At 35.6% G+C, this 11,968-nt stretch overlaps 1 protein-coding gene across 2 annotated transcripts in view; it reads left to right on the forward strand.

Moving 5' to 3' along the window:
- The window catches only part of Ppn (proteoglycan-like sulfated glycoprotein papilin), a 458,808-nt gene extending 451,612 nt beyond the window's left edge, over positions 1-7,196 (forward strand). For both annotated transcript variants that reach the window (XM_071598156.1, XM_071598157.1), the window contains exons 40-42: positions 1,312-1,467; positions 1,553-1,666; positions 5,400-7,196. In XM_071598156.1, coding sequence (XP_071454257.1) covers positions 1,312-1,467; positions 1,553-1,666; positions 5,400-5,611 — 482 coding nt within the window. In that variant the 3' untranslated portion in view covers positions 5,612-7,196. The remainder of the gene's footprint in view (positions 1-1,311; positions 1,468-1,552; positions 1,667-5,399) is intronic.
- Positions 7,197-11,968: the final 4,772 nt, after the last annotated feature.

Below are 11,968 nucleotides of genomic sequence, written 5' to 3' on the forward strand. Positions count from 1 at the left end.
AAACCATCCTAATTATGTACCACACTCTTGAGTTTGGTGACATACATAAACACTATCAAGTTAAATATTTTTTTCTGGCCTAGGATTGCAAAATTGAAGTATACTCGTACATAATTAGCGACTAGTTTTGCAGTTTTAGTTAAATATTTTTCAGGATGGTTTGATTCGCTGCAGTTGCAATTGATTTGCTTCAACATCAGTCATAGCAAAGCTTCACACACCCCTAGTTATTACACATATGAAATGAATGCCTAATAGTTGTACAGAGATACTCCTCTGCATGTATTGTATTTATGTATCAAACTGGTGATGGTCGTCTATCTTATATTATTAAGAAAATAATAATTACAGATAAATAACATTGAACATCTACAAACAGCAACTACAAATGTATATTAATTAATTGAGTTATTAAATGATGCATTATATGTACTTTTAGCATAACATATGATTTTGCTCAAGAGAAAATGAAGGTGGAAATGCATGCGTACATAAGACACACTACTGAATGTAATGGTTCCATAACAGCATTTTTGCATTAAAATGTATCATATGCATTGAAGTGAGATTTCAAAATTAGGACTTCCAATAAAAATAATTGGAAGTTGAACTGTGTGACCTCTAATAAAAAGAGTTTTACCATGCATGATCTTTGTGTAGTGTTTTGTTAATATTCTGTGTTTTGATTTGAAATTGCATATTTGGTGTGGGATTGTTGAACTAACAACACTCTTAACAGTAAGGAAACATGTTGGCTGAGTATACGAATTTATTATTCATATTTTTTTTAACTTGTGAATGAATAAGTAGGTAAGTAAACTGTGATTATTGTACCCGAAAAGGGAGCTATTACATAGTGAATTTGTTTTGTATATATTTTTGTCATTAAAATTGAAAAAATTGCAAGATGCCTATAGTGCTAGTTTAGTAAAGTATAAAAAATTGGTTCATATTCCCTGCAGCATCTGTTAATTGTGACAGCTATCTGCTACCTATAATATTAGGAAAAAAATGAAGAGTGCTTCCAAATTCATTGCAGGTGACTGATGAATAAATCAAGGGTATTAAATACATCCATCAATGAATTACATCAGTTAAGAATAGCAATCAATTCCATATCTTTAAGCACTTAAGATGGATAAAGAATAAATTATCACAGTCAATGAAGTGGATTTCTGACAATTTATAAATAACATTTGAAGCACAATGGCATATACCTACTTAATACAATGTATAGAATTCTTTAATAAGTGTGCCTATGTCTTTTTTCCCTCCTTAAGGCATTCTAATTATTCCAATTTCTTATTTCAGTACCTGTCAAAGCAAACATCACTTTGTTTAGAACAACATTCCCTGTATCCAGTGATATATCTATCCCTTGTCAAGTTGAAGGTTATCCTATACCTCGTGTTGTTTGGTACAAAGATGAAGCCTTATTGGAAAACAGTGAAAGAGTTCAAATAGCAGGTAGATACATAAATTAAATTAATTTTGGTAGCCAAATAATCATTGATCATGCATGCTAATTAAAATACCTGCTCATTTTTTTCAGATCCAAATAGAATAATTATTCTCAGAGCAAATACTACTGATACAGGAACATACAGGTGTGAAGCAAGCAATCCCTATGGAAGTTCGTCAAGCTCAGTATCAATATTGGTTGAAGGTATTTATAAAAATTATTTTTCATAATAATTTGCCACAATAATGTGTTTAATAAGGGAAAAAGACCTCCGACATGGTCAAATTTTGCTGCTAATTATGATAATGTGGTTTGTTTATTTGCATCGTTATACCCATACGTACATATATATCCATACCCTCCCCATGGACTGTAACCTTGAGGTGGTGGAAGAGCTTGTGCATTCGGATGACCCCTAAGAGCTCCACTGGCTTACTCCTGGTAGGGTCACCCAAGCCAAATAGGTCAAAGGTTAGGAGCCAAGCAAAAGGTAGTCTGCGCAGAATCTGTTCCATGGTGAGGGAGCTGCAAAGGCAGCTGATCTTAGTGGGGCAGCCATTTAGTGATTGCTCCAGATCGAAAACACTATTGAGGAAGGCAAGCACCTCAAGTACTTTATTTCCAGAATGGAATGATGGGCACTAAAGAGAAAATAAGTCCTGGCAATTACAGGACTTGGGTGAATCAGCTGTCTGTCATATCCGTCAGTGGAGGACGCAAAGTTTCTGTGATCTTCATCTCACAAAATACTTGCAAAGCAAAAGTGACAGTAGCAGGACAGAGGACAAAGAAGATGACCAAATTAGTTAGATTAGGGATATGAAAATATTAGATAAATTATGAGATCAGGGAAATTAGAGAGTGTAAAGCAAGAAATGGGAAAAGGAAATATACCATAGATGTATTTGGGCTGTGCGAGATGAGATGGAAGGGTATTGGGGATTAATGGAGTGATAGTTAAAGAGTAATATTTATTATAATAATAGGGAAGAGAGCCAGTGAAGGGTAACAATAATAATGAATGAATAGGTAGTTAACATAGAGTAAGTTAGTGATAGAATACTATTAGTAGAAGTAAAAGCAGAACCAATGAAATTGATCATTGTTCAGGTATGCATGCCACGGAGCAGTCATAGGGAGGAAGAAGCCAATAGGGTGTATAATCAGTTAGAGGACATCATCGCAGGTGTTACTGGAAGGAAATACGTGTTTAGAATCCAATGGTTGATGAAGAAAGAGTTGATATTTTTTTTGATACATATTGATATTTTTTATTGCAGTGAGATTCACTGGCTGAATCAACAAAGTCACATTTTGTGGCAACCTGTAGCTAAAATAGAACCATGTGTACTCTTTGAATTCACTTTTAAATGGCACCATAAAGCATTTTCCAAGAAAAGAATTGCCTTTGGAGCTATTCCCTTTGATTTAAAAAAGACTGTGTGAATCATGAAAAAAGTAAGAGCAAAAACGAAACAAAACTATTTCTCATTATCAACTCATGTGTATTGTAAAAATAATGAACAAATGAATACTCTACTCCAGTGACTTAGAAAAAAATTAGAATTATTATTTCAAATCACATTAGCTTCTTTGATTATCTATTTTTCGTTAATTGCCATTTTTACCAGAATGATTATTATCTCTTACTGACCTAATTCCATTAAGAAAAATTCTTTTTGCTGCTAATATTTTACTCAAAAGATAATGACAGTAGTAACTTTCAAAATTACCTTTGTGTACTTTTTTCTGGCATCAACCATCCACTTTTTAAAAACTATTTTCTAAACCTACTATTTGCACTAGATTCCATTTAAGTTTTCATGAATGATATTCAATTCTCAAATCCTACAATGTTTGAACCTTTTCCGTTCATCAGGAGATATTAATGACGTTTTTATTTTTGGGTTTTATTAAATAAGTTTTCCCAATTACAGACATGTACCATACGTTTTAAGCTAGTTAGCATGCCTTAATTTCTTTTCCATTGAGATCAAAGAAGCTGAGCATCGTCAATATTGGTTAAAACTGCCCAATCTTTGTGTTTTATTTTGGAAGAGTACTCTCACTATTTGACCTTAATGGAAAGTCTATTAGTTTAGCTTTATTTCCAAATGTGTCGTTCATTCTAGAGACACCGATTTTATTGTCTTGTCATTATAATAGCCACAGAAATCATCACATTGCATGCATACATAAAATAGGTTAATTAACAATCTGCAACCTTTCCCTGCTTGGAGTTTGATCCCTTTTATTAAAAGTTAAATATCAAGGAATAGATCTACTCAGTTTGGCATGTATTTTAAAATGGGTGGAAAACGCTACACATACTCATCATGAAGAAAGATCAACCGGGAGGAAAATTTTGAGAGAGTTATCTCTGAGGTATGCAACCAGCTTGGCTTGAAAGTCGTGCTGTTAGACTCACATCAAGGATATAAATTATTCAAAATACAGGTATACATACCTGTATGCATGCACATAAATAGTCAGCTGTCGGCAGGTTAACTTAACATCAATGGTTTTTATTGCTATCTTCACCATCATGATTCTTTCATCATGTTGCAGAAAGCTCTTCTTTATTACTTCTCCATACTTATTACAGGATTTAAATGAAAATTCTCGAGATTCTCTGAACGTAATTAGTCCAATTTCTGAATGACGTCTGTTTTTCCATTGTAGATATTTGTGAATATGACAAATCAAAAGTAAAAATCTGAGTAGCGCGAAATTTAGTTTAGTATTTTTTTGGCAACTGATTAAATTTTGGCTTAAATCAACACATCTGAAGGAATTATTTTGTCTCTTTTCAACATTCAACAGCACCACTGCCCGAAAATAAAACATTTTAAAATGGCAGGAGATCTGAAACTCATTTTTATTAAAACAGATACGAATTTTAATGAAGATTCGTTTCTTATTAAAATAAGAATTACGTGAGTTAAGAGCAAAATACTTAAGCATTACACTTTTATAGAATAAGGTTATATTTTTCCTGTTTTGTATGCTCTATGATATCTCATGATAAAAATTTATAATGGATAGTTTTTTGGTATAACTTTAATCTTCTTTCTCCTTTTGAATGTGGTCACCATGGTTCACCAGCATAGTCGCCAATGTGTCATACTCATGAGTAGGGAAAATACCAAATCTAAGACAATCTAGATTTCTAAAAAAAACTTAAAATTTAAGAATCAACTTTAATCTTGAGACTTCCTTCATTTCACCTGAAGAAGTTCTAGGCATAACTTTTAATAAACCTGAGTTGCAGTATGTTACTGTAATTGAGTATATACTATCTTTATATTTAGTCATAAAAAGGCAAAGCATATGAGTAAAAATGGAGAGGAAGCAAAACAAATGAGGAAGTGCTTGATATTGCAGAGGAGGAGAGAGGATTGTTGGGAGAAATCAAAAGGAGACAGGAAAGATGGATGTGGAGCATATTGATTGACAATGGGTGATTGATAAGGGTGTTAAAGTCTGTGATAGAGGAGAGAATTTCAGGCAATGGAGAAAGGGGCTGGAATAGCATAGGGGTGTTGGATGGAATGAAGGGAAGGAGGAGTATCCAGATTTATAGAAGGGTTTATTGTAATTGTATGCTTTCTGGTTGTGTTTTTTAGGAGAGACCAGCAAATGTATCGTTGTTCCTTTGTATAGGCTATCCATCCAAAAAAACCTACCTTACCTGGTAGATTACCAATGATAATAATAGTAATTGAGATTGTAATGTCCTGGCCATTTCAAAATTTTTAATTATGAAATAAAATGTCAACACTAGTCCTAGGTGTCTGCAATGATAATAATAATATTTATTAGTCCCAGGACTGAACAAAGTAAAATATAGGACAAGTCAGAGAACAAACAATCAGCTGTTTCAGTGTTTCGATGACTCCTGACTATGTATTCATTTACTTGCTCTTTTTTACTTCAGGTGTGTATGTCCACCCCAACTGCACGGACAACCCTCTCTTTGCCAATTGTGGCCTTATTGTGAAGGCACGCTATTGCACACACAGGTACTATGCTCGCTTCTGTTGTCAGTCCTGCACACTTGCAGGGCAGCTCCCTTCACATGGCTCACATCTAGAAGGACATGGTTTGTCATTTGGAAGTGGTCGGAGGCAACGCAGCATAAGGAAATAAATTGTCCTTGCCTAGTCCCAGCATCTACATCTAATGTTTGTTGACACTTACCAAGCGACTTTGTGCATCTTAGTGTCATCGAACCAGTGAAGTGTTCCTTGGAACCCCATATCCTTCAAAAGGCCCCATTCCATGTGTATAATAGAAGGAGAACCTAATTCAAAGGAAATTTGGATTGACTATGTTGTTGAGTGCTTTTGAAGGGTGCTAATTTTTTATATTAAATGGAAACTTGGCAACAGTGTCTCCTGATGAAAGCTGGTATTTCAGTGCATTTTAAGCCAAAGAATGGCTGACATCTTTATAGCATCTAGGGAAGATAAGTATAGAAGTTTCAGGAAAAACCAAATACCATTGTATATACTCACCATAATGTTATTATAAAAGCCATTTAAATTGAAATTAAACAATCGCTTTCTCGGATAACCATTTTTTGGTATCAGAAGAATATTTTTTGAGGATTTTCCTAGAAAACATGCGAAATGTAAAGATTTATCAGGGATGCTTAGACCAGGTGATCTTGTGATTTGAGGTTTTCGTTCATCGAATTCTTGGATAAAATCCCTGTTTATCATTTTCTAGTGACAATTTATTTAAAATAAGTGATTTCATTTTTTGAGGCAATTGATTTATAAACTTTTAAATTTACTGCCATAAAACTGTCCTTGATGTTTTATTTTTTTGTTATGCCGTTATCAATAATATTTTAAATGTATATAAGAATTGGAATGTAATTATGTGGCTGTAATTTGATTGGTCATCTTTTTAAATCTCATTGTGTTTTCTATTAATTTAAAACTTTCATACTGGCCTCATCATTTTAAGGTATAAGGAAGTAGGTACCCTTTAGCCTTATTTGTAGCAAAACTGCTCAAAAGTTCTATTAAGGAGAAAGTGCCTTTTAAGAAAAAAAAACATTGTTTTGGTTATAAAAAGTTTCACATATTTCTGTCAAAAGGCATACGCAAATGAAATATTTGCGTTAAAATTGGGTACCATGCCAAATTTATAATACAGTTGAAACTGTATATAAATTATAAAAATAGCATTAAAGGTTTTCAACAGCATGTGTTTTTTTTTATTTTCAGGTGATCCTTCGGGTCACATCTATTCCATTTATCATTTGTTTAATGATTATTAAATTATTGGCTATTTTACAATGAATCATTTCAAGTTAATAGTAAGTTATTAATAAAGTTCTATCTAGTTTAATTTCAAAATCAAACTGAAATTGTTTAATCCATTGAATAGGATTCAGATTAGTATGTTTCCCAAAAGTTTATAACAAGATATTATTATCTTTCAGTGATTATGGAAAGGAAAATGAGTTTCATTTACAGTGAGACCCTTTTATCTATAAACTCATTTTTTATTAGTTCAGTTAAATGTGGCTATTGCTCTGTTATACGTGCTTGCTATTCTTCAGCTATTGTCATGTCTTATTGCTAGCCGTGCCTTATTCCTTATTGTTGGTGTACCAAAAATGTCTTGATGTGCTGTAATTTTTTGTCATATTAATGTCTTATTTTGAATAATTTATCAATTTAACTATTTTTGGGATGAATGTAAATAGGAAATGAATTATATCTGCAATTTACCACTATCTGCACATGTTGCAGTGTCTTATTTCTAGCTTTGCTGTATACATCTTTCCCAATTTGCTGTATTAGAATTGCAGCACTATTAACTGCCATATTGGATTTTTAGGTCCTATTGTATGGTATTAATTAACCATTATCATCTACAGACATGAGAGATGAATAAGGACTTCTATAATATGTTACTACTTATGGTTTTGCACATCAGGAGTTGGTCTAGTAAAATACCACCTACTGATCAGGGACCACCATGCTCTAGTAAATAATGGATTCCCTAATACCATTGAAAGAGATATCTGTATTACTTTATCTAGCAATGAAAAGTGCTATATGAGGTCTATCCAGCCATGCAATATCTTGAGGAAAAATAGCCTACCTAGAACAATAGTGAGGCCTTCGTCCAATTGGAAGTACACTCTTTGCTACCTCACACATTTATTCCAGCATTTTTTCCACTTTTAAAGACAATCAGCAAAGTTCTTTTTCGGAATGGTCATCAGCTGCCTTGTCGCATTCTCCTTTATCTCTTCAACGTCAAAAATTTCACGCTACAATTGCAAGGGACTTGCTCCAAGCTGCAAGTGATACCTAGGTTTTCTAAAAAAAGTCAAAGCTGGAGATGCAACATGTGTCTATGGCTATAACCCTGAAACAAAACCCCAGTCTTCCCAACGGTTGGTTGATGAGATGAAGGAGAATGTGACAAGGCTGCTGACATCCATTCTGAAAAAGGACTTTCCCGATTGTTTTTAAAAGTGACAGAGATGCTGGGATAAGTTTGTGAGGTCCCTAGGGGAGTACTTAGCCATGCTGAGTCATTAAGGCATCTCCCGTTATTCACGGCATTGCAGGTAAGAAGCAAATTACATCAATCAATTGCAGTTCAAGTAAATTATTCCTCTTTGTTTGCGTGACCATGTAAGTAGGTGTAAGAAGTAGGACAATGAAGTGTGAATGAAAGAAGCGGCATCAATGCTGAATCATTTCAATTATTATCAAGAAAATTGACTCACAATTTGAAAATTGACAACAAATTTGTACTTAAGCAAAAATGTATGTCACATCCAATGATTTCCTAGTATCTGGGCAACTCGGAACCCACTGGTATCTTGGCTAAATTCTCGGATGGCAACTAAAGGTTTGAGAAGTTTTGGAACGATATTTCATAATATCTACAAACCAATCATGAGATATACTATATGCCAGGCGATTAAGCTCATGGCTGACCTAACGGGACAAATGACATTGTGCGAACAGACAGCCATCCAATAAAATATGTCCATGAATTTTTTTTGCATAATTTATTGCAGTAAAACATTCATTTCCCTTGCTAGCATTTGGCATATGTCATAAAAGTCTCATTGATTTGAGTCCAGTACGCGACAGTCCTTGTAAGTTATAGCATGTACAATTTGCTTACCCTTGTTTCTGACGATATTCTCTCGCCATGACAGTAGCGTATTAATGTTTATACTTCTGTAAAATACTGGAGCTCCTGGTCCACCTTCCTTTGAAATTGATCATCTCCCCTCTTTAAACATTCTAAACCATCTTCCAGCTGTGCTGTATGCTAGAACAGACTCTTAATAAGTCTCGGCTGTTAATTCTTTGAGGTGAAAATGAAATTTCAAAGCAGCTTCCCGTATTACCTCAATCATTGCCATAGGCGAACTGAACTCTTTTCAAATTACAGCAACTGCTGCTGATACATTACTGGAATCAAATCAATCAAACTTATACCACAATTATATTACATGAAAAGCCAATAATACGATATACAATTAAATTATTAATAAATTATGTGAATAAAAATTTATGATAGCTCTTTATTTAACAACCGTCATTTTTAAAATTAAGATGTAATAAGTGATATGGCAATCATAACATATAGGTACAAAACATTGACTGTACTCTATAAATACAGCATAGATGCGAGATTTTTAGAATAATGGAGAAAATAAGTTGGAAGAAATGGAAGAGAAGCAAAGAAGTTCTACAAATGGTGGAAGTTCCTCGGTGAAATTTCAAGAAATGTGGAAGAGAGAAGTAGGTAGAAAAGATCTATACACCTGTTGTGTATTCATGCTCAAGAAGTTACCCTTTAAAATCGCTATAAGTTTGTTTTTGTGTGCTGGGAGATGCTGTCCCTGTTCACGAGATGCACTCAATAGTCAGTGATCCGGTGGCACCAGGCAACCAGCCTCATCAGCTCCTCCATGGAAGGAGTTTTTACACTCCTTGGTTCTCTCTCGCCATTACTAAGACTGGTCACTCATGGTCCTCTGTTGGATGACTTACTTCACTCCTGACTTTCTGCCTACTATACAGAAACAAAATCAGATCTGAAACCGATAACTGTTAGGGTAGAGGGTGTGCTTTTCAACCGCCTGGTGTGCCTTAAGCATTGATATTTTCTGCAATGACAGTCTAGAGAAACGTAAGCATTAAATTTTAGTAGGTTTTTTTCTTAGCACTGACAAGTACCCAATTTTTTATTATAGTTCCTGAAAAAGGGTTTTCCTGCTTTATAAAATGTGATCTACCATTACTTCCCTAAAAGAACACTAGGACAAAGCATTAGGAAGCATAGATTACGACTAATTGACTAGTCGAATTGAATGACTAACTTCCCAAATACCATTAAGCAACAATTACTCTAATTGAGCTAGCGACCCCTGCCACAATGAGGTTTGGCAGGTGGGGCAAGGGCACAATATAGTTGTAGACCGATAGAGTTTTTTCATCCGTTCCCTTCACATACTACGTTTATATCGCGAAAATGATATTATTTCTCTGCTATGTATGTGATTTTCAAATGGCACAGAGTGCAAATATTTTTGATGGAAATAGTTAGCAAAGTTGGGGGTAGTTACTACTATATCAACAAGTCACCGGAGGATCGATTATTTTTCTTTACGTTCATAAATCGGTTCTCTTAAACTACTTTAGGAAAAATAAAATGCACGCCTTTTTTGGTTGACAGAAGTGACGAATTCATCCCCATTCAACCGAGGTAGGGTCCTGCCGACAGTCTAGTCTAGTCTCGACCTCCATCGGGCGAGGACGCTGGGCCTGTTTATATTGTGTCTGTTGAGATAAGATGGGGTTCAGTCGAGGTCGCGCTCGGTCGAGTCTTTCATTCTAGGACGCACCTGGTTATCAGGTGCGTCCTAGAATGCGTTCCGAATGAGTGCGTTCCTTTTGCTTTCCCCCTTGCTGCACTCCTGTATTTTCAGCTTGCTGCCTCTAGTGCCTGCCTGGCGATGTAGCTGCGTCGACCCCTGTATTTATTTGTACTTCATATTTGGCATGCTGCTCAAGTAAGCTTTATTTTGAATTAGAGGCAAATTTTATTATGAAGTCGAAAAAAATTACCTCTCTTTGTGTTTTAATCGACACAAATTTCGTGCTTGGGGTCGGATTGACGAGTTTTAATCGTCCGGTCTGAACAAAGTGTCTGTTAAACTCATTTCATTTTTTCGAAGCAGCTCACTCCCTCTTTGCTTTTCACGAATATTTTATTGTAAGAGAAATTGTTCCCAACCTCAAGAGCCTTAACCAGTAACCGTGTCAACCTCTCTCCCACCTAGAGCTGGCGGAAAATTCTTCGAGGAAGGCTGAATTTCCTCATGGTATTACCGCTCAACGACACCGGAAGACACGAGGGCATTTAACTGAAGGCAACCCACCTGATTTATCGACTCAACTGTTCAAGTGCAGCCAAGTAAGTAGGTGTAAGTTATTTTACTCTAATGCTGGCTCGTATCTGAGGTCCAGGTATGAATTGTTCCACTTTTCTTTGCGAGGCAAAGTATTCAAACAAAGGAGGCGCGAAAAGCGCAGGAAATCGTTCGAAAAATTGAAAGGAATTGATTCCGGAAATTATGTTGAAGAAGAGGTAACGAAAATACAGAAGTAATTTATGAATTCTAGAATCTATAGAGTATCGATTCTTTCATTGTACCAGTTTCAGTAGTAATTAGGGGAGACGGTCGACAGCAGGGATCATTACGCAATTAGGGTTAGTTGTGTGATTTTGTGGAGGTAGAGTTTATAGAGAATAGTGAAGAGAGACCTGGCTTCAATATACTCTAAGAACGAAAGGCGCCAAAGGTTCCAACTTTTAAGTCCTATACGGCGGATGGCGAGCCCCATTTCAAGTGCTCTCTACATAGCACCCTAAGTATCAATCGAGGCACCAAAGAGAAATCCTGCCACCAACGGGATTCAAGCCTGGATTTGGAGTGGGAAGAAATAACTCGTCCTTCCTCCAGTTTGTTGCTCTCTCTGGCAAAACGGAATCTGGATATCGCCCTCGGTAGATTCTGCCTAAGCTAGAGCTATGAGTAACATTGTCCACTCTCACAGCCCGAATTCTACGCATAGTCATCAATATTTTTCGCCTCAACTTACCTTAAAACCATCACCCGTGCCAGATAGAGCTGTTGTCCGGGTGCAAGCATTTTATTCCCTCCCTACCTTCTTCTGTTTACGAATGGTAGAAAAATCAAATTTCAAGGTCGCAGTGCAGTTGAACTCAAGAATAAACAGGGGAGCGGAGATGGATGCGGCAGTCTCGTGATGTAAGGGAGTAGTCATATTTACCCACAGAAGAGGTGTAAACAAGGGAAATAGTTTACGATATCAAGTGACCACTCTCCTTACGAAACACTTTAGGAAAATAATCAAAATACTCCTTAATGTATTCAGGGACCATGTCAGCGATTACTTGACTAAGGTTCTCGAAGAGGTCGCGTCT

Source organism: Hetaerina americana, unplaced genomic scaffold (genome assembly GCF_022747635.1).
Source record: "Hetaerina americana unplaced genomic scaffold, ioHetAmer1.1.p SCAF_9, whole genome shotgun sequence".
Lineage (NCBI taxonomy): Eukaryota > Metazoa > Arthropoda > Insecta > Odonata > Calopterygidae > Hetaerina > Hetaerina americana.